Source organism: Onychostoma macrolepis, chromosome 10 (genome assembly GCF_012432095.1).
Source record: "Onychostoma macrolepis isolate SWU-2019 chromosome 10, ASM1243209v1, whole genome shotgun sequence".
Lineage (NCBI taxonomy): Eukaryota > Metazoa > Chordata > Actinopteri > Cypriniformes > Cyprinidae > Onychostoma > Onychostoma macrolepis.
In genome coordinates this window covers 7,412,202-7,430,154 of record NC_081164.1, presented here as the reverse complement: position 1 = coordinate 7,430,154, position 17,953 = coordinate 7,412,202, and the positions used below count along the sequence as shown (strand labels likewise).

The 17,953-nt window shown below is 37.8% G+C and overlaps 2 protein-coding genes across 4 annotated transcripts; both read right to left on the bottom strand.

Annotated features, from left to right (window-relative positions):
* Window positions 1-136: 136 nt before the first annotated feature.
* Window positions 137-1,722, bottom strand: LOC131548355 (histone H2A-beta, sperm-like). The gene is made up of 2 exons (XM_058789597.1): window positions 1,629-1,722; window positions 137-745 (listed from the first exon to the last, which is right to left on the bottom strand). The coding sequence occupies exon 2, from the start codon at window positions 726-728 to the stop codon at window positions 405-407; it is 324 nt and encodes a 107-aa protein (XP_058645580.1). The 5' UTR covers window positions 729-745; window positions 1,629-1,722; the 3' UTR covers window positions 137-404.
* A 2,218-nt stretch (window positions 1,723-3,940) lies between these two features.
* mpx (myeloid-specific peroxidase) lies at window positions 3,941-10,868 on the bottom strand. Of its 3 annotated transcripts, XM_058789362.1 has the most exons (16): window positions 10,835-10,868; window positions 10,293-10,352; window positions 9,783-9,876; window positions 9,515-9,690; window positions 9,283-9,415; window positions 9,067-9,196; window positions 8,764-8,970; window positions 8,313-8,670; window positions 7,871-8,031; window positions 7,502-7,760; window positions 7,230-7,400; window positions 6,680-6,917; window positions 6,219-6,415; window positions 5,384-5,421; window positions 4,939-4,992; window positions 4,690-4,844 (listed from the first exon to the last, which is right to left on the bottom strand). In XM_058789362.1, the coding sequence occupies exons 2-16, from the start codon at window positions 10,348-10,350 to the stop codon at window positions 4,830-4,832; spliced, it is 2,289 nt and encodes a 762-aa protein (XP_058645345.1). In that variant the 5' UTR covers window positions 10,351-10,352; window positions 10,835-10,868; the 3' UTR covers window positions 4,690-4,829. The 3 variants fall into 3 exon arrangements, with proteins under 3 accessions (XP_058645343.1, XP_058645344.1, XP_058645345.1); XM_058789360.1 differs by lacking the exon at window positions 5,384-5,421 and having other exon boundaries at window positions 3,941-4,844; XM_058789361.1 differs by lacking the exon at window positions 5,384-5,421 and having other exon boundaries at window positions 3,941-4,844; window positions 9,783-9,873; window positions 10,835-10,849.
* Between the last annotated feature and the right edge of the window lie 7,085 nt (window positions 10,869-17,953).

The window sequence follows — 17,953 nt, the reverse complement described above, 5'->3', positions numbered from 1 at the left end:
AGAATAAATTAGGTTTCTAGTTTGCTGGAAACGCATAAAACTGATTTGTGGTCTAAGTGTGTTTTTATATTTATCCTTTTTTTTTTCCCATGCGCAGCGGAGATCTTTTGTTAACATTAAAACAACAACAACAACATGCGAATAAGTGTTGCAATTCCACAACGTTTATTTCCAACAAATATTAAAGTTTAAAATTCTTGCTCAAGAAGGAATTGCACAGCCCCCAAAAAAAAACAAAATATATCGGTCAATAAGTGCAGTAAAGCAGAGCGTTGAGACCATGTCAAGCAAAACACAAAGAAAGAACTGTACAGTGTGTTTGTATGAAAAACAGCTCTGAATATGTAATAAATGTTCGTGCATCATTCAGTCCGAAGTTAACAAAAGTGCAGTGAACTACACAACTACACCGACCGCTTCCTCCTCATCGTATTCCTTTTTTTTTCTTTAGACAGTTCCAACAACTTTGCGTATCTCTTTTTGTCCTGCAGTCCAGGAAGATGGTGTAATGTGATCTTATTCGACTGATTGAGTGCAGCATCTTGCCCCGCCAAAGTCAGGATCTCGGCCACAAGGAACTCCAGCACACCTGCGAGAAACACCGCCGCTTCCTTGTCGATTGTCCCCGGCAGCTTTCCGGCGATGAAAGTTTGCTGAACGCGCTGGACGGGAAACACGAGACCTGCTCGTGAAGGCAGATTCGTGGCGGGCTTCGTCTTCCTCTTCATAGTCAGTGAAACACAGTCTTTAACCAAAACACAAGTAGAGTAAGTCATCTGGGAGTTTTATTTTATACACTTTTGCTTCCACAAATAAATGTTTGTCTTTGGATCGGTCTCGAATCGATGTGCTGCCCTCCACAGGAGCGGAATATAAAGTGCGTTTGCCTTGTAATTGCCGTAATTAGTACTAATTACGACTCGTTGTCTAAATACTACTATTTGAAAAAATAAAACTTTGTACTCAGACAAATGAAACTATATTTATGTATCTTATATGTCCCAAGCTACTGAGGTATGCTTTGATACAACCTCCCAACTTTTCTCTTTTTTTTAACAATGTGCAAAAGCCTTTACCTTGGACTGTGTAATATAATTTCAACTTTATCTTTAACAGCATTCAAGATGTTTTTAACGTTTCAAAACACATTCTCATGTTAGCAGACAGATTACGCTTTCACATGTGACCAACAATTCCACAACAAATATAAAATATCATAATGAAATATTAGCAAAATATTCATCTGACGGTGGTGACACATCTGACGGTGGTGACGAAAACCTGAATTTGTAGTCTTTTAACTATCAAATACATTGAATCAATCAATTAGGCTACTGTATTAAAACAAACACAACAAACAGTGAGCACGTTATTGTTCGTAAAGCTTTTATTCAAGAGTCACATTTAAGTATTTTTGGAACACAAAATCTGACGGTGGTGACAAATTTGGCATTTCTTTCACAAAACAAATAGAGTTCATGTAGTAGCCATTTTGTTTTTTTCTTTTGATGCTAGATGCTAATGGAACCTGCTTCAGGAGAATAAAATGATCTAAATATTTCAAATAATTTCCTCAGAAATCGGAAGATGGTGTTGACATATCATGGTTTATAAAACTATAAACTCACCAGAGAGGAGGATTGTGGCGAGGGGGTCCTTTAGAGCAGTGGTTCTCACTTCCAGTCCTGGAGGCCCCTGCTCTGCACATTTTGCATCTCTCCCTTATTTAACACACCTGATTGAGATCATCAGCTCGTTAGTTCAGTTCATGGATTTCTCTCCTAACGAGCTGATGATCTCAATCAGGTGTGTTAAATAAGGGAGAGATGCAAAATGTGCAGAGCAGGGGCCCCCAGGACTGGAAGTGAGAACCACTGCTTTAGAGTGACAGTTGTCCCTGATATTCCCTGATTTTATTACATTTAAATAGTAAGTTAGTAAGGATATCTTACACATAAAGGTCCACCGCCCAGGAGTAACACGAGACAGCAACGCAGTACAGCAATAGCCAAATAATCTAGAGCTGAACGCAAGCTTAACGATTTAGCATATGCTGATGATATTTCACTCCTGGAAAATGATCTCACCAGGGCACAACAACAGCTCACCCAACTGCAACAAAAAGCCGGCACAGTCAGACTAGAATTAAATGAGGAGAAGACTGTCCAAGTGCAAATGAATGCTTCCAGTGACAATGAGCAACATCTACTAATCAACGGAAAGGACGTTGAAATCGTTGATGAATTCAAATATCTTGGATTCTACATCATATCGACGGAGAAAGACGTCAAAAATTGTATCTCTCTTGCATGGGTGGCCTTTGCTAAGTTAAAGAAGTTATTTACCGCTCCACTACCGAAGCCAACGGTAGAATTCAGGACTTGGCTCTTTAATGCAACGTGCTTAGCTGTGTTGCTTTATGGTTGCGAGACATGGGTTCTAACGAAAGCTCTAGAGGAAGAACTGGATGTGTTTGCGAGAAAGTGCTACCGAACTATGCTGGGAATTAGACAAGCAGATGCCCATATGACAAACGAGGAGCTCTACAGACTGACCAAACAACGTCCAGTTAGCATGACTATCTGCAAGAGACAGCTGGAGTTTGTGGGCCACTGTCTTCGCGTGGAAGAGAACGAACTAGCCCACATTTACACCATCTATCACTCAGAAGTCAGTGACAAGAACAAGCGAGGAGCTCCTCGCCTAACCTTCAGATACAAAATCCAGAGCTATATCGACGAGTACAACATAAGCCAAAAAGCCAGGAATCAAATGGCTCTCCCCGTAGCGAAGAGCAGTCAGTTACTCACCCATGGGAGAAGAAGAAACAAAAGTGATTATCAGCATCGCTAAGAATAGAGAATTGTGGAAACATATTGTCGAGCTCCATACCTGGGGACCCGACCAATGATGATTACATTTTAATAAATTTCTGACAGTTGACAAAAAGTGGGGACACAACTTTGAAACCTTATGAAACATGCATGTGTCACCAAAAAACAACCTTGCTTTGATATGAGATATTATTAAGTGTTGCTTTTCATAAAACAAGGTCTTTTTCATCATTAAAAAAATATTTTTATCCATTTTATAGCATATGAATGATTGAACCCTTCTCTGTGGACACACTGTTTTAGACGTAGTGAGAAGACAATAAGCGTCATAGATTTCATATAATAATGATAAAATTCAATTGAAGGGGATAATTGTGTTAAATACATTCTATTATTAATCCCCATAACATTTACAATTAAAAAAAAAAATATTTTTATTTTTTAAACCTAATAGCAGTTACAATTGCTGGACTGGAATATTGATTATCATATATGATTTTGAATTGTTCCTGCCTAGCCTAGTTCAGTGACTGTAATTTTTAAATGCAAAAATGTTAATGTAGTTAAGGTTACTTGACTCTTAACATTTATGTCTTCAATGTTAAATACACACAGTCATATGAATTTTTTAAGCCTGTTATGTATTTAGTTGCCAACAGGTTTCTACTTAAACTGCAAGGATGTCAGTTTAGATCAAATGTAAGATTTCGTTTTGCTACTGCAGAGTAGAATATGACCAAGTTCTCTCAGCAAGAGCACAAATGAAGTAACTTTTTGACTTAACATTAGAAGTCCCAACAGCTTGTGGGTAGTGTGGTTATGTCCCCAACCTGCTATCCCCATGTTGCTGCAACCCTTTTCAGTTGATGTTGTAAGTGAGAATGTTTTCTGTGGTGCTATATGGTTAACATTTGTCAAAAAATGCTTCCCCATGCCATTTCTGTCACATGAAATCAAGCCAGGTTAGCATAGACTGACATGCTGGGGAAGCTTTAATTTGGACCTTTTTATATAGGCCTTTGAAATATTTTCCCTTTTGGTTGTGTGTTCAGACTCACCATTTAGGAAGTAGAACAAGGCTAATAATGAATTGATGAAACAGAAAGTTAATTAATTTTTTTGTTTATTTCACTTTACTAAAAGCATACACAAACAATAACTGTCACACCATGGACTACAGAATACGTTTGTTGCAATCTAACAACAAAACCAAAAACAACAAAAATATCAACATACAGTACATGAAAGAAATAAATCATTGCATGAGCACTGCTTTGTGCTTTAAACAATGCACAATTCAAAGACTAAGTATAACTGCACTGTTAATTTTGCATAGCTAACAGTCATAGTCATCTTATTAATAAAACAAAACACCACCAACAATAGAAAAAACTACTTAAACGATATAGTAAGAATAAATTTTTTTAAAGAAAATGGAAAAATAGCAGTTTTACAGTTTGCATTTTATAGGCTCTTTTAGCTATCGTATTATGTGCATTTGTATGTAACCGCATTCATAATAAAAAAAACAGCTATATGAAAGGAAAAAAATAATGCATCATAAGCAATAGTTTCAAACAGGGAAAAGAATATGGCCAGAGAAATAGCTGGATCTGCTTATACCATTAGCACCCCGAGAAGCCTCTATCCACACACAGTCTCCTCTCTGCAGGTTCAGAACTACGCTCCCTTCCGCTAATGATCGTGTATTAATGATGATTGTTTCAGCAGTTGACTGAACAGCATCATTTTTCTTTAAGATAACAGTACCCAAAGTCCGAGTTCCTAGGCATGAGAACTGGAATTCATATACACCAGGTATCTGGCAGAAGAACTGCCCTGATGTTTGGTTATAATGGTTCTGTCCATTGTAAAGGACCCGATTAAACACAACGACCTTAGCAGTGACAGGAAGGACGGTGCCGACAGAAGCAAAGAAGGCAGACTGTTGTCCTGTGGTATTAATGGGAGGTCCTGGAGGTCCATGGGGGCCTGCTACACCTCGTGGACCTGAGAAAATTAAAAATTAGAATAAATGATAAATGATCTTTAAGCGATATTTAAGTAATATTTAGAGGGCATGTTTGATGTATGACTGGCTTACCAGATTCCCCTGGAGGTCCTCTGGGTCCGGGAGGCCCTTGGAAGGAATCTGTATCTGAGGGGTAATGAATAGATGTTTTATGTTTGTACTATAAGCCTAACTGTTTGCAATCACAGTTTTAAATGTAAAAAATGCCACAAACCCAAGCAAAACCACTTGAAGCAAGCAAAAGGCTGAAGGAAGGTCTAAACAGCTTACAAAGGTTTGGTGCAGTTCGAATGCGGTCATGCAACACTGCATGATATTCGTGACTTTTAAATTCATTAATATATGTCACTGCACCAATCCAGTGTACAGCAAAGCAGATCAAAGAAGATACTCAAGCTGTGTCCAGTTTAGAGATTTGCAGTGAACTGTTTGCCATTTTAAACTCAATTGTCATGTGCAAAACAAAATCACTTGCTCTTTTTGCTTGCATTTAGGAGAAAACAAACACTTGTCTAACCTCATTCCCAATGTCTGAAATGTGGATGCCACCATCACCTGAAAGGTCAAACGCCGAATTACAGGTGACCATGCAGAAAGATTGTAATTTTTATTCAATACATGATATGTGCTTATACTTCCAAAATTAAAGGGGTGGGTGATTGCGATTTGCTTTTTTAATGTTAATTAGTGTGTAATGTTGCTGTTTTAGCATAAACAATATCGGCAAAGTTGCAGCGCTGAAAATTCAATGCAAACGGAGATACCCCGTCTTTTAAAATTCTGGTAGTTTAATGCCTACAAAAACAACTGGTAAAGGGACTACAGCAAGTTACTTCCCGGGTCCAATACGTCATGAACCCAGATAAACCCCGCCCCCAGGAACTTGTAACTTCTGCGCGATTCTCTTCACTAATATTCTCTGAGTCTCAATCGGGCTCAAATTTACAATACAACCACAGCACATGCCACTGAGCTGAGGGGCAGGACGTTTAGACGCACACTCGGTGATTTAGCGAATCACACTGAGCCAGCTAACCAACATGTATTTCTGAGGGAGGGGCTTCATAAAAATAGGAAATAATCGAGGCGTTTGTCAGAGAAGGGACAGAGCGGTGTGGAATAAAGGTAAATTATGTGAAAAATGATGTGTTTTTTTTTAAACGAAGCATGAACACATGTAAGACTGCACCCCATAAACACAAAAAAGCCTAGAAAAAAAAACAGTCAACCACCCCTTTAAGTACTGTCCAAGCACATATAAAGCTAGTAAGAAGCTTAGGCAGAAATTTGCAGTCAGAGGATGACTGTGTTGCATATACACATTTAAGAGCTCTTTTGCTCTGGCACCTTACCAGTTTCAATCCAAGGGGTGAGGTCAAAGGCTGGGATGTCCCCACAGTTAACAAAACTAGCAGGACTGGTGAAGCGGAAAGGATCATAGGGAACTCTGAGGATTCCGGTGTTGTCACAGATGATCCGGGCTAGCGACACAGAGGCCAGTGATGCTTTTTGTTTGGTGGTGAACACTCCATGGTTCTCCCACCATAACCTGAACACACCGTGACACTAGGCATTAACACCTCTCAAACACATACTAGTCTCAGATTAAATCAGGGGTGTTCTGTCCTGCTCCTGGACCAGTGTCCTGCAGAGTTTAGTTCTAACCTGCCCCAACACACCTGCCTGGAAGTTTCCTAAAGACTTGATTAGCTGGTTCAGGTGTGGTTAATTAGGGCAGTGGGGTTGGAGCTGAACTCTGCAGGATAGTGGCCCTCCAGGAGAAGAATTGGAATAAATACACAGAGATATTTACCTATCCCCCTGGCGGATGCGCTGGAACTGTGTAGAGATGAGGCAGGCAAAAAGAGGACCAACACGAGCACCAGGAGCAAAAGGCTCAGCAACACCTCCCAACCAAATGTCAATGTTCTCAGGGGTGCCATAAAGCTCAAGCAACCTGCGAGCCAATTCAGTGTTGTTCATCACCAAAGCCAATTCTTGCTCATTCTGAGGGGTGGACAGTCCACAGAACCGACGCCATGAATTATAGCCTTGTAAGGAAGAATAACAAATGAATACTCAGTAAGTCTTCTTCCAAAAACACATGGAGTGATAATGCAGCATTAAGTCGGGTTGGGTTTAAAGCAGGGGTGTCCAAACTCGGAGCACCAGAGTTTAGCTCCAACTTGCCTCAACACACATGCATGGAAGTTTCTAGGATGCCTAGCAAGACCATGATTAGCTGGTTCAGGTGTGTTTAATTGAGGTTGGAGCTAAACTCTACAGGACAGTGGCCCTCCAGGAGCAGGATTGGACACCCCTGGTTTAAAGAGTGCTGAAAGGGACGAGTCCAGAATATTTACCTGGTATACCGTGGTCACGGCTTCTCTGCATGTTGAGGGCGGCCAAGTCCAAAGCAATGTGGGATGTAAAAGCAAACAGCCTCTCTCTAAGAGCATCCACCAACATGTGGTCCTGTGTGTTCAGTTTTGCTGGTCGACCAATCAGTCCACGAAGCAGAGGATCAATGCCACCTAAGCAAAAAGAAAAGCAGAAGTAAAATAAGATTGTAAGAGAACAATTGTAGCAGATGCAAGACTCTTTAGTTATTCTGAAGCAAGCATCACAAACTCACCCTCAAAGATCACCCTCCAAGGGGAAAAGAAGGCCTCGTAAAGGGGCACACTTGGAAATTGAGGATGGTTCTGGTAATTTTCATCAAGACGAAATATCATGGGTTGGATGGCCAGGTGGGCAAAACGGAAAGCTGCAGTGGCAAAGACATTCGCAATGGTGGGGTCCACATTCTCATCATAACCTGGATATAGTCCGAGGTGTCTATTATAAGCATCAGGGCCCACAATATGCAGCAAGTATTCCTTAATCACCAAGATCTAAAAGAGAAAGGAGAGGTTGATCATGCATATATATATATATATATATATATGTTGTACTCCACATGTTACTGCTTATGCTTGATGCAGTTTCCATTAGGTGTCTTTACCTGGTTGTAGGCACCCACAATTTTTCTTGCCTCTTGATAGAGGGTTTCACTACTCCAGGTAGGGTTGAGCACACGGAGGGCACGAGCCAATCTATTGTGCTCCCTCACAAAAAGTGTGTGTATTGAGGTGAGTGCAGTGTTTTCATCAACACGAACATCCCCTACACACATTGACAGTTCATTAGCATTTGCCACATGGAGTTGTGAAAATAATAGGCATATACCATACATTTTATATCAGGTATCTCCAACGCTGCTCCTGAAGAGTACCATCCTGCAGATTTCAGTCCCAACCCTGGTTGATTAGCTGGTTCAGGTGTGTTTGACTGGGATTGGAGCTGAAATCTGCAGAACAGTGGCTTTCCAGGAGAAGGGTTGGAGACCCCTGTTGTAGACTAGGAATATGCCTGATAATTGCATTATGAAGGCATAAGTTACTGACCTGCAATGAAGCAAGGCACCTCTGTAAGGGTGGTGTCATTGAGGGTTTTCCCGCGCGTGGCACACATCTTGCTTTCTACACTGGTAAAAGGCAAAAGCTCTCGTCCATTGTCAAGGAACTGATCATTGACACGTAGAAGACCACCATCATTGGTCAGGTCTCGAAGGTCCTTTGCTAGCCCATCCTCGGACCCGTAAACCTGTCCACCATCTAGGAAAGCTGTTAGAGCATTGATCTGTTCCCGAACTTTGGGGTTCCCACCAAACATATAGGCAGTGTTCCCGGAACCACAGGCGGGTGATGAACGAAAGACAGGGAGACAGGTGTCAGGCCTCAGGCGTTGATCTCCTGGAGGGGCCTGTGTTCAGACATTAAATATAGCATGAAAGACTGTTATTATACAAGAACAAGAGTGGGACAATCCTTGACAGAGGGACAGTTCTTGACTGACCGGAATTGGGAAGCAGGGTTCAGAGCGCTCACAACTCTCATCGCAGTTGAGGCCATTGCTGAAGGATCTGATGCTTGGTGAGAAGGGCGTTAAAGTCAGATCGTGATCAACCCATTGCCCAAAGATGGTGAGCATGAAGGTAAACTCACGATCACTCTCTATGTCAGCATCTGCAGTGCTTAGAATACGATTTGAAACCAGTCTGACCTGAAATCAAAGAGGAAGACAGAATTCAGACATTTTTAATTGATTGGTGGCCTCATTGATTGTCAAGTAAACTATTCATAATCATCTCCATCATACCAGGGGCAGTGTTGCACCATTGTGCAATTTGTTGGGATCCCACCCTTTGGGCTGGGAGATGCCATCGTCATAGTGAGCAGGCAACCAGCGGGTAAAAGCAGTGTTGGATGCACCAAGGAGTGGGTTCCTCCTGGGAATTGTAAAGTTAGGTGTTTAACTCGGCAAAGAATGAGTCTTTGAAAAAAGACTGCCATGAATAAGGATGGAAAGACTGACCGGTTGTTGCAGACATTGGTGATAGTTCGATATTTGTTTATGAGGGGTGTGGTCCTACAAGATGGGGGCCGGATTTGAGCTGCACAGCCTGTCAGACGTTCAATGGTTTTAAGCTCATCTGGAGTAAGCAGGTCTAGGAGAAAACCCATATTGACAGTCTTGAGCATGGAACATCAAACAGTGATAGATCTTATCTGAGTTTTGCGAGATTTTCAACGTGCTGTCTTCATACCTGTAGCATTGATGGACCTCTTGCGTACATGATGGGCTTTCTCACTGATCAGCCTGAGTGTCTGCACCATGTAGTCGGCGGCTCTCACAGCCTCTCGTGTCTTTCTAGCTGGCTGTTTCAGTAGACGTAGCTTGTCAGAAGGCTTGATGACATCTCTGCGCACGCGTGCTAAACTCCTGGAAGTGGGGAGATTTATACAAATAATTAGATCAATAACTGGCATGACAGAACAGGGATTTTGAGCAACATTCTTATAAACATTACTCACTCATCACGAGAATACTTGTAAGCAGCATCCACGATTTTCTTTGCTTCCTCAATCGAGTCTAGAATGAAACGTCTCCCAGGACTTTCTTCTTCTGCTAAAAAAAGAAAACCGTATTACATCTAATAATGACTAATTCTAGCGAAGCCTGTAATCCCCCCCCCCCTTCTTTTTTTTTGAAGGATAAATTAATGAACTTCCCTCAGTCTATGATATTTATATATTTAAATATCTTTATTCCTTGTACAAATTTTTGTTTTGTTTATCTTTGTATTTTTTGATTAACAAAATGCAGCAATGTAATAAGTGATATATATTTAGTCATGAAATTGGATCACCCAAGATGGATGTTACACCAGATGAACGGCTTAAATGACTGAACGCACAAGACTGAATTTCTTGCACCAGAAAAACAAACAAAAAAAAGATTTACATGTGTTTTGATGTTATCTATCCTATATTGTTATTCATTAGCAGTTGAATTTTTGATTGCATGATTATTGGTAAACTTACCACCCAATGAAAGGACAAAACAGCATCCCACCACAAAAAGAAAAGTGTGAAGATTCATCTCTGAAACACATATTGAGACATTTAGAGAATGAGCAAATAAAAGACATTGTTCATGACAAATTTCACTGTTTTATGTATTTCAACAATTTCATTGGCAAATTACTCTATACTAAAGTTAAAAAAATTATATGATGAAATAACTTTTAAAATAATAAAAAATAATAAACTTTTTAAATAAAATGAATGCAGTTTAAAATAGCATTTTAATCTAACTTAGCAGTTTTTAAACAAACCTATTTTACATTTTAAGTGGCACAGAAAAAAATTAATACCAAGAGAATTTATTCTAAAATGAAAAAACAAACAAACAAAAAAAAACATTAACTTTGAGTGAGATTTGTCAAATAAATGTAACAATTAATTACTCTAAATACATTCTTTGCATTTGCAATGAGATTCAAAGAGTTTAACAATAAGTGCAATTAAACATACAGAAAAACATACATAATATAAAGAGAAGATTCAGACATTGCATTTCTCACCTGAGTCACAGGTCTCTGTCTCTCTGGTTCTGAACTCAAGGCTCTGAGTGTGTTGTACTGAGTGGATGGAGTGGCCGTGCTTTTAAACCATCCCTCATCCTCACTCTGTTAAGCATCACTGGTGGAGTCTCAGGCGGGGCAACAGATTTACTTCCTTCTTCCTTTTCACAAGTGCATTTACCATATGTGGTGTTTGTTTTATTGATTTATTTGAAGTGACAATCTGACACTGATTACTCTACATTACAGGAATGCAAGGACAATAGTTCTATCATAATTTATTCACTCTGATGTCATTCCAAAACTGTATGTTTTTCTTTCTTCCATGGAACATAGAAGAAGATATTTGTCTCCGTGTTTACAATTTAAGACAATGGGCACCCATGTTCTTCAAAATATCTTCTTTTGTGATCAGCAGAAGAAAGAAATACAGGTTTGAAACAACATGTAAATGATGATAGAATTATTTTATTATTTGGTGAACTGGTTAATACTTTATAGCACTGCATATATACTGCAGTAGGTCATATTATAAGCTGAATAATTCATATTATATATTAATTAAATGTTTTAAATGAAATAAAAAATGAATGCATTATGAAGTTGGTATAATAGCTGACAAAGCATGATATAAAACATTTAGAAATAGTTTATAAAAATATATATGTAATATTCAAGTTAATAAAATTCACAAAATTCATGTTTGAAAACAAATGTGGCCTGTGTCAAAAGTGTGGACACACTGACTTATTCTTTATTACAACTATTTTCGTATTTTGTAAAATAATGGTCTTTCAAGTAAAAAGTAAAAGTAAATAAAAACATATATATATATATATATATATATTAAATGGAAGTATGGGAATTATGTGGTGACCAAAAATGCTAAACATATAAAAACTATTTTATATTCTATCTTCTCTCAGATTTCAGCTCTGAACATTCTCTCAAATAATAAAACAAAATTAAATAAAATGTTGCATTAAAGTTGTATTTAAAAGCTCATATTCATACATACACACACAATTTGTATTTTCCACAAAGCTAGTTCAAAACTTTTAAACAAGAATCATGAGTAACAAATTCAGTTGCATGTGTCAAAACTTTTGGCTGGTAATGTAAATTACTCTCATGGTTTCTTTTATTTTTCTGACATTTCGGATATCAATAAATGTCTCATGCGAGACAGCCAAACAATAGATGAAATAGTTTAACAGCCTAGTGACCTATAATCTCTGACTAAGATACCAGTAAACTCTCATCGAAACATTTCCTCTTCTAACTCTATTTATCAGCATTGGGACTGTGTTTTTTTTTTTTTTATAACCAGCAATGAACCCATGGAGATTATGGCATTAAAGCATGACAAAATCATTGTGATTATGATGTTGTTTCAAATCATTTCTGAATGCTTCCCTGATTGCAGAGCATTTCATGGAAAACATGCTTGCACACACACAAGGGCTCTACTAGTAACAAGATATTTAATGTACCTAATAGTCTTCATTTTACAAATTCTGATTATTATCAATTGTGTTATCAGGGTGTTTGTTTTTTAGGCCAATGCCTCACTTTTTATTGGGCACAAAGTCTGTGTATTTTTCTTTTATCTTTCATTTATGTTTTTTGAACATTCTACTTCCATAATACTCTTTCGTTATTCAGGTCATATCAAGTTCAGTTTCAAGTTGTTTTAATTGCATTTTTACCACCAAAAATTAAAAGCCAGCAGACTTGAAATGAAATTTAAAATGAATTTTCCCATAAAGATATGTTGAAAATATTTAGAGGAAGTTTCTTCATTTTGTTGGCTAAGTGAAGGCAAACCTCAAGAATTTTTTTTTAAAACATTATTAGAACCATTAGATGAACTTCAAAACTAGAAAAAAATAGCTTTTTTTATTGCTCAAGGTACAGTATATGAAAGTATATGAACAAGAAGCTTGAGGATCATATTTTACTAATAGAAATTTGTTCACCAATGATGTCATTTGTTGTATATCACATCTAGGGGGATTGTAAGGTATCAAGAGATTTGTTAGGTACAGAGGTGCCTGATTATTTAAAGATTTGTACAAAAAAAAAAAAAATCGTATATTTAACTCTAAGATGGACAGGGAGCCAGCGCAGATTTTCTAGTACCAGGGAAATAGAATTATATTTCTTTACTTCCTTTAAACGAACCAAGGATGCGGCAGAGATGCCACCATACAGCAAGTTACAAAAATCATGACACAATGAGACTAATATGTGTGAAATACTCTTTCAAAATCAGTGTTTGATAAAAAAAGTGTTTGGTTTAAGCTAAAATGTGCAAGTAGTAAAAACAAGTACGTACCACAGAATTAATTTGCTTCGCCATTTTTAAATTATCCTCAATTCGAAAACCTAAATCTCTTACCGATGTTTTTAAATATGGTGTCGATGGGCTTGAGTTTAAAAGAGTTTTGTAGAATAATTTGGCTGGCCAAAAACAATGACCCCTGTCTTTTCGTCATTTAACATTAGGAATTTTTTTGCCATCCAATATCATTTAGACACGTTAAAAGAGAATCCAAAGATTTTGTTGGATGTCTTAGCGGTAAGTACACTGTAAAAATAATTCTGCAAAATTTACGGTAAAAAAACGGCAGCTGTGGTTGCCAGAATTTTACTGTGAAAAATACGTTAGCAATGTTTTAGGTTTTACGGGTGGTGTTCCCCCTCTGTATCTAGATTGCGTTCCCTGCGGTAAATCGCGTTTTGGTTCCCCTCTGTAGAAATCTTGTTTCCCCCTCGGGGGCCCCCCTCCATCTTCGGGGCTCTTAGAATCATCCTAACACCCCACACACACACACACAGCGCCCCTGCTTGCGGGACCCCCATGGAAGCCATCTTTTAGTGGAGATCAAATTTCCATAATTAACTGAGAAAAATCTATCGGATAAAAAGATTGAAACCATTTAAAGGCCATGCCTTTCAAACCTACCAAGTTTTCAAGGCGAGAGATTTCGTGAATAAATTTCATGATCTGTCATGTCGAATACCGCGCTAATATCCAGCAGTAAATAACACAGTCTCTCTTCTCTAGCGCTAAGAAGATGTTATTGAAAACTTTCAATAATGCCGACTCTGTATATGAGCCACCTTAAAGCCAGATTGAAACAATTCTACAATCGAATTTTTATTTAAAAATGCAATTAGTTGTTGCAAAACCACTTTTTCTAAAATTTTCGAAACAAAAGGCAACTATGATATAGGTGTCACGGTGCGCTGGGGTCGAAGGAGCAAGGAGACGAGGAGTTCTTCAGAATACAATATATTTTAATAAGACTCGGAACATAGGAAGACATGTAAAGGATGACGTAAAACAGCAGACAAAGAACCAGGAGAGAACACAGGACTTATAAAGATGGGGAACGTAATCAGGAAGAACAGAAACAGGTGGAGTAATTAATCAAAAACCATGGAAACTAATAATAAGAACCGGAACTAAACCAAATAAGGGCAGACAGGAACACAACGAGAACAAACATGTGACGGATCGCCTCCCTCTCATTGGGGAGGGTGGGCCGGCGCCTTGGTGCAGGACCGGGACACAGAGGAAAGCCTCCAGGGCGGATCAGGCAGACCCGGAGAGCCATGGCGAGTCAGGGGACTCCAGCGGCCATGGCATATGGCCCCCCAAAAAAAATTTCCAGGGGGAAACTATGACGTCTGGTGGGCGCTTGCGAGGAGCGGGCTCTGGAGGGCGTTTACAGGGAGCAGGCTCTGGAGCTGGAGCCGACATTGGAGCGAGCTCTGGGGCTGGAGCCCACGACATCCCCTCATACTCCACCAGCATTCCTTGGGGCACATGTGAGGTGGACGGCGGGCTTGAGATGAATCAAAAACCATGGAAACTAATAAAAAGAACCGGAACTAAACCAAATAAGGGCAGACAGGAACAGAACAGGAACAAACATGTGACAATAGGTCTATAATTCTTCATATAATCGGGGGCCAAGTTTGGCCGTTTAAACCGAGGTGTCATATATATATATATATATATATATATATATATATTCAATTCAATCCATTAAATTTTATTTTATTTTCCACCCACCATGTTGCATTGACATTAACAAGACAATTTTCCAAAAATTCAGAAAACCAAATAAATGTTTATGAATGTGTTAAACTTTATTTAAACCCATGTATTAACTCATGAAAGAGCATGCTTATTATCATGCATATAGCTGTTTATTAGTACTTATTAAGCACATATTAATGCCTTATTCTGCATAACCATATTTTAGAGCCTTTAACCCAACTCCATACCTAAAATTAACAACTACCTTACTAAGAAAATAAGGATTTTATTGACGCAAAAGTTGTAGTTAATAGTTAATAGTGAGAATTACTACCCAAACTAAAGTGTGAACATTAACTGTTTCAGTAAAGCTGTTAGATATAATAAAAATGTAGTGCAGTGCTATGTATTTTTATACATATCAATATTTAGCCACACATGGTCCATGTTTATATTGCAATATACTGAAAATAAGCACTAGTTTACCAAATATGGAAATGTATTATTTAATATATTGCATGATTAGTATCCAGTATATTCCTGTGTGTTTTTGTTTCATTTCAACCTTGTATGACATGATAAAGTCACTATAGGCAAATGCCACTGTTGGTCAGAATGCTCTCTTCTCAAGTAGGGCTAATTGAACTAATCCATTAGACATCAGGTGACATCCCAAAACAGACTGTACAAAAAATATTTCTTGTAAAACGGAAGACCTTCAAATAAATACATTACTTTGTGTTATAAAAACAGTGGAGTTTGACTGGATACACAGCCATTGATGGAAACAACAACAAGTGTTTCCTTCCTTTCAGAAAGTGAAAAGCCTGCTTATTATCCAAGCTATTATAGTATTTTAAGCAGTGTTTTTGCTGATGTCTGTGATCCTGTCAGAGCAGACCTGCAATCCATTTTTGAACCGTGACCCAGAATCTGAGCTTTTAAGTTGTACTGGGTTCACAGAAGGAACCGGGTAAATTATTGATGTTTTTTCTCTTGTACTCCAGTACCGACCGTTGCATTGCATCAGTCCAGCCAGTGGTGTGTGTGGTTATATGGTTTGCTGTCTCAAGCACTTCTCTTTCTGTGATCTTTCTATATTTGGTAACAGGGGAATGGGGTAAGATGAGCCAATGGGTGCCGAAGCAAATTTTCCCAGACTTTCATTCAAAACATTAACCAACATTGTTGCTTATTTAATGCTTACCTGATTATTATTTGAAAGTTAATAGTTGGAAATGACATGAAAATATACAAATGAACCGTTAGTGACCTAATGCAGGAAATACCATTACAATAAGATTGAGAAACTTTATGACAACAAAGTATGGGCTGGATTTCTATGAAAAGTCAAGGAACAAAACCTTGTACACCTTAAAGACAAACAATTCAGGATTTTCACCTTGAACTTCTGGGTTTTAGAATTGAAGAGACCACAGTCTCAGTGCTGGGGAAGCACAAGGAAGGAGGAACACTTCATATTACCCAACAACTTTCTTGTTGAAATGTTGAATGTTGACAAGTCTTATCAAGAAAATCATTGCCTTGATTTATTACCAGGAATAGAGCCAGTTAGGTTTTAAAAGGAATCTAGATATGTGATCAGATTAGTGGTCACTTATAAAATTAGATGATTATCTTCATTTAACTGAAGCAACAGACTTTCTTCCAAATCTTTCAAATATATGATTTTTGGATATCTTTTAGATATACAGTCTGGCAGTAATGTGTCAAAATGGGCAGATGGGATGTTCAATACACGAATTTCACACTGTAAAAAAGAAAAGAAAAAGTTGAGCAAACTTAAACGTTTAAGGCAACCACTTCAGCAGATTTTTGAGTTTTCTCAGCCATATTTTTGTAGGAGATTTTTGAGTTCTCTCAACTTTTAAGTTTTATAAACTTAAAACAACAGGTTGAGAAAACTCAAAAATCTGCTGAAGTGCTTGCCTTAAACGTTTAAGTTCTATCAACTTTTGATTTTTTACAGTACTGAGGCAACCAGCTTCAGCAGATTTTTGAGTTTTCTCAACTTGTTTTTTAAGTTTATAACACTTAAAAGTTGAGAGAGAAAAATCTCCAAATAAGTTCAAAAAACTCAAAAATCTGCTGATGCTGGTTGCCTTAAACTTTTTAAGTTTGCTCAACTTTTTTTTTTTTTTTACAGTGCTGTAAAAAATCAAAAGTTGAGAGAACTTATACGTTTAAGGCAACCAGCTTAAGCAGATTTTTGAGTTTTCTCAACCTGTTGTTTTAAATTTATAAAACTTAAAGTTTGAGAACTCAAAAATCTCCTACAAAAATAAGTTGAGAAAACTCAAAAATCTGCTGAAGTTGGTTGCCTTAAACTTTTAAGGTAGCTCAATGTTTTTTTTTTTGTTGTTGTTGTTTTTTTACAGTGCATGCAGTAACTACTGTAACAAATTGTTGCTAAAATTTCAAAGCTACATTCATAATCTCAATTAGATTAGATTCTTATTTTTCCATTACATTTTTTTTTTTTTTTCATTTTTGCTCATTTAATTTAATTTTTTCAATTGAAGTTTTATTCAAATCAATCAATTCAAGTTTATTTGTATAGTGTGTTTAACAATACTGTTTCAAAGAAGCTTTACAGAAAATCCTTTACAGTTTGAATGTTACAACCAGGAAGTCTTCTCAGTTATCGGTCAGAGATGAGTGTGTCACGCATTAATATATAGATATAAGTGTTATAAATGACTATAGTGTTATAAATGTACATTTTTAAAAATGAAAACAACTGCTATATTTCAGTCCCTCCAGTTTTTCGCGATTCCGCGATCGCTGAATACAATGCAAAATAAGCAAAATGTCGCATTTTTTTGTAATCCTGCATAATTCGTCATTTAACCGCAAAATAATCGCAAAAAATAAATAAAAGACCTCACATAACATAAAATTATAATCATCTAACTTAATTATTTTACGTTACGTGGATTCAGATGTTGTTCACGTGTAAAACTTCGTAACGCCAGGATCATCAAGCTCTCAGCGAAACCTCGTAACTTCACCCGCCTCCATTCAGATTGACGCGCCGCGCGCAGCCT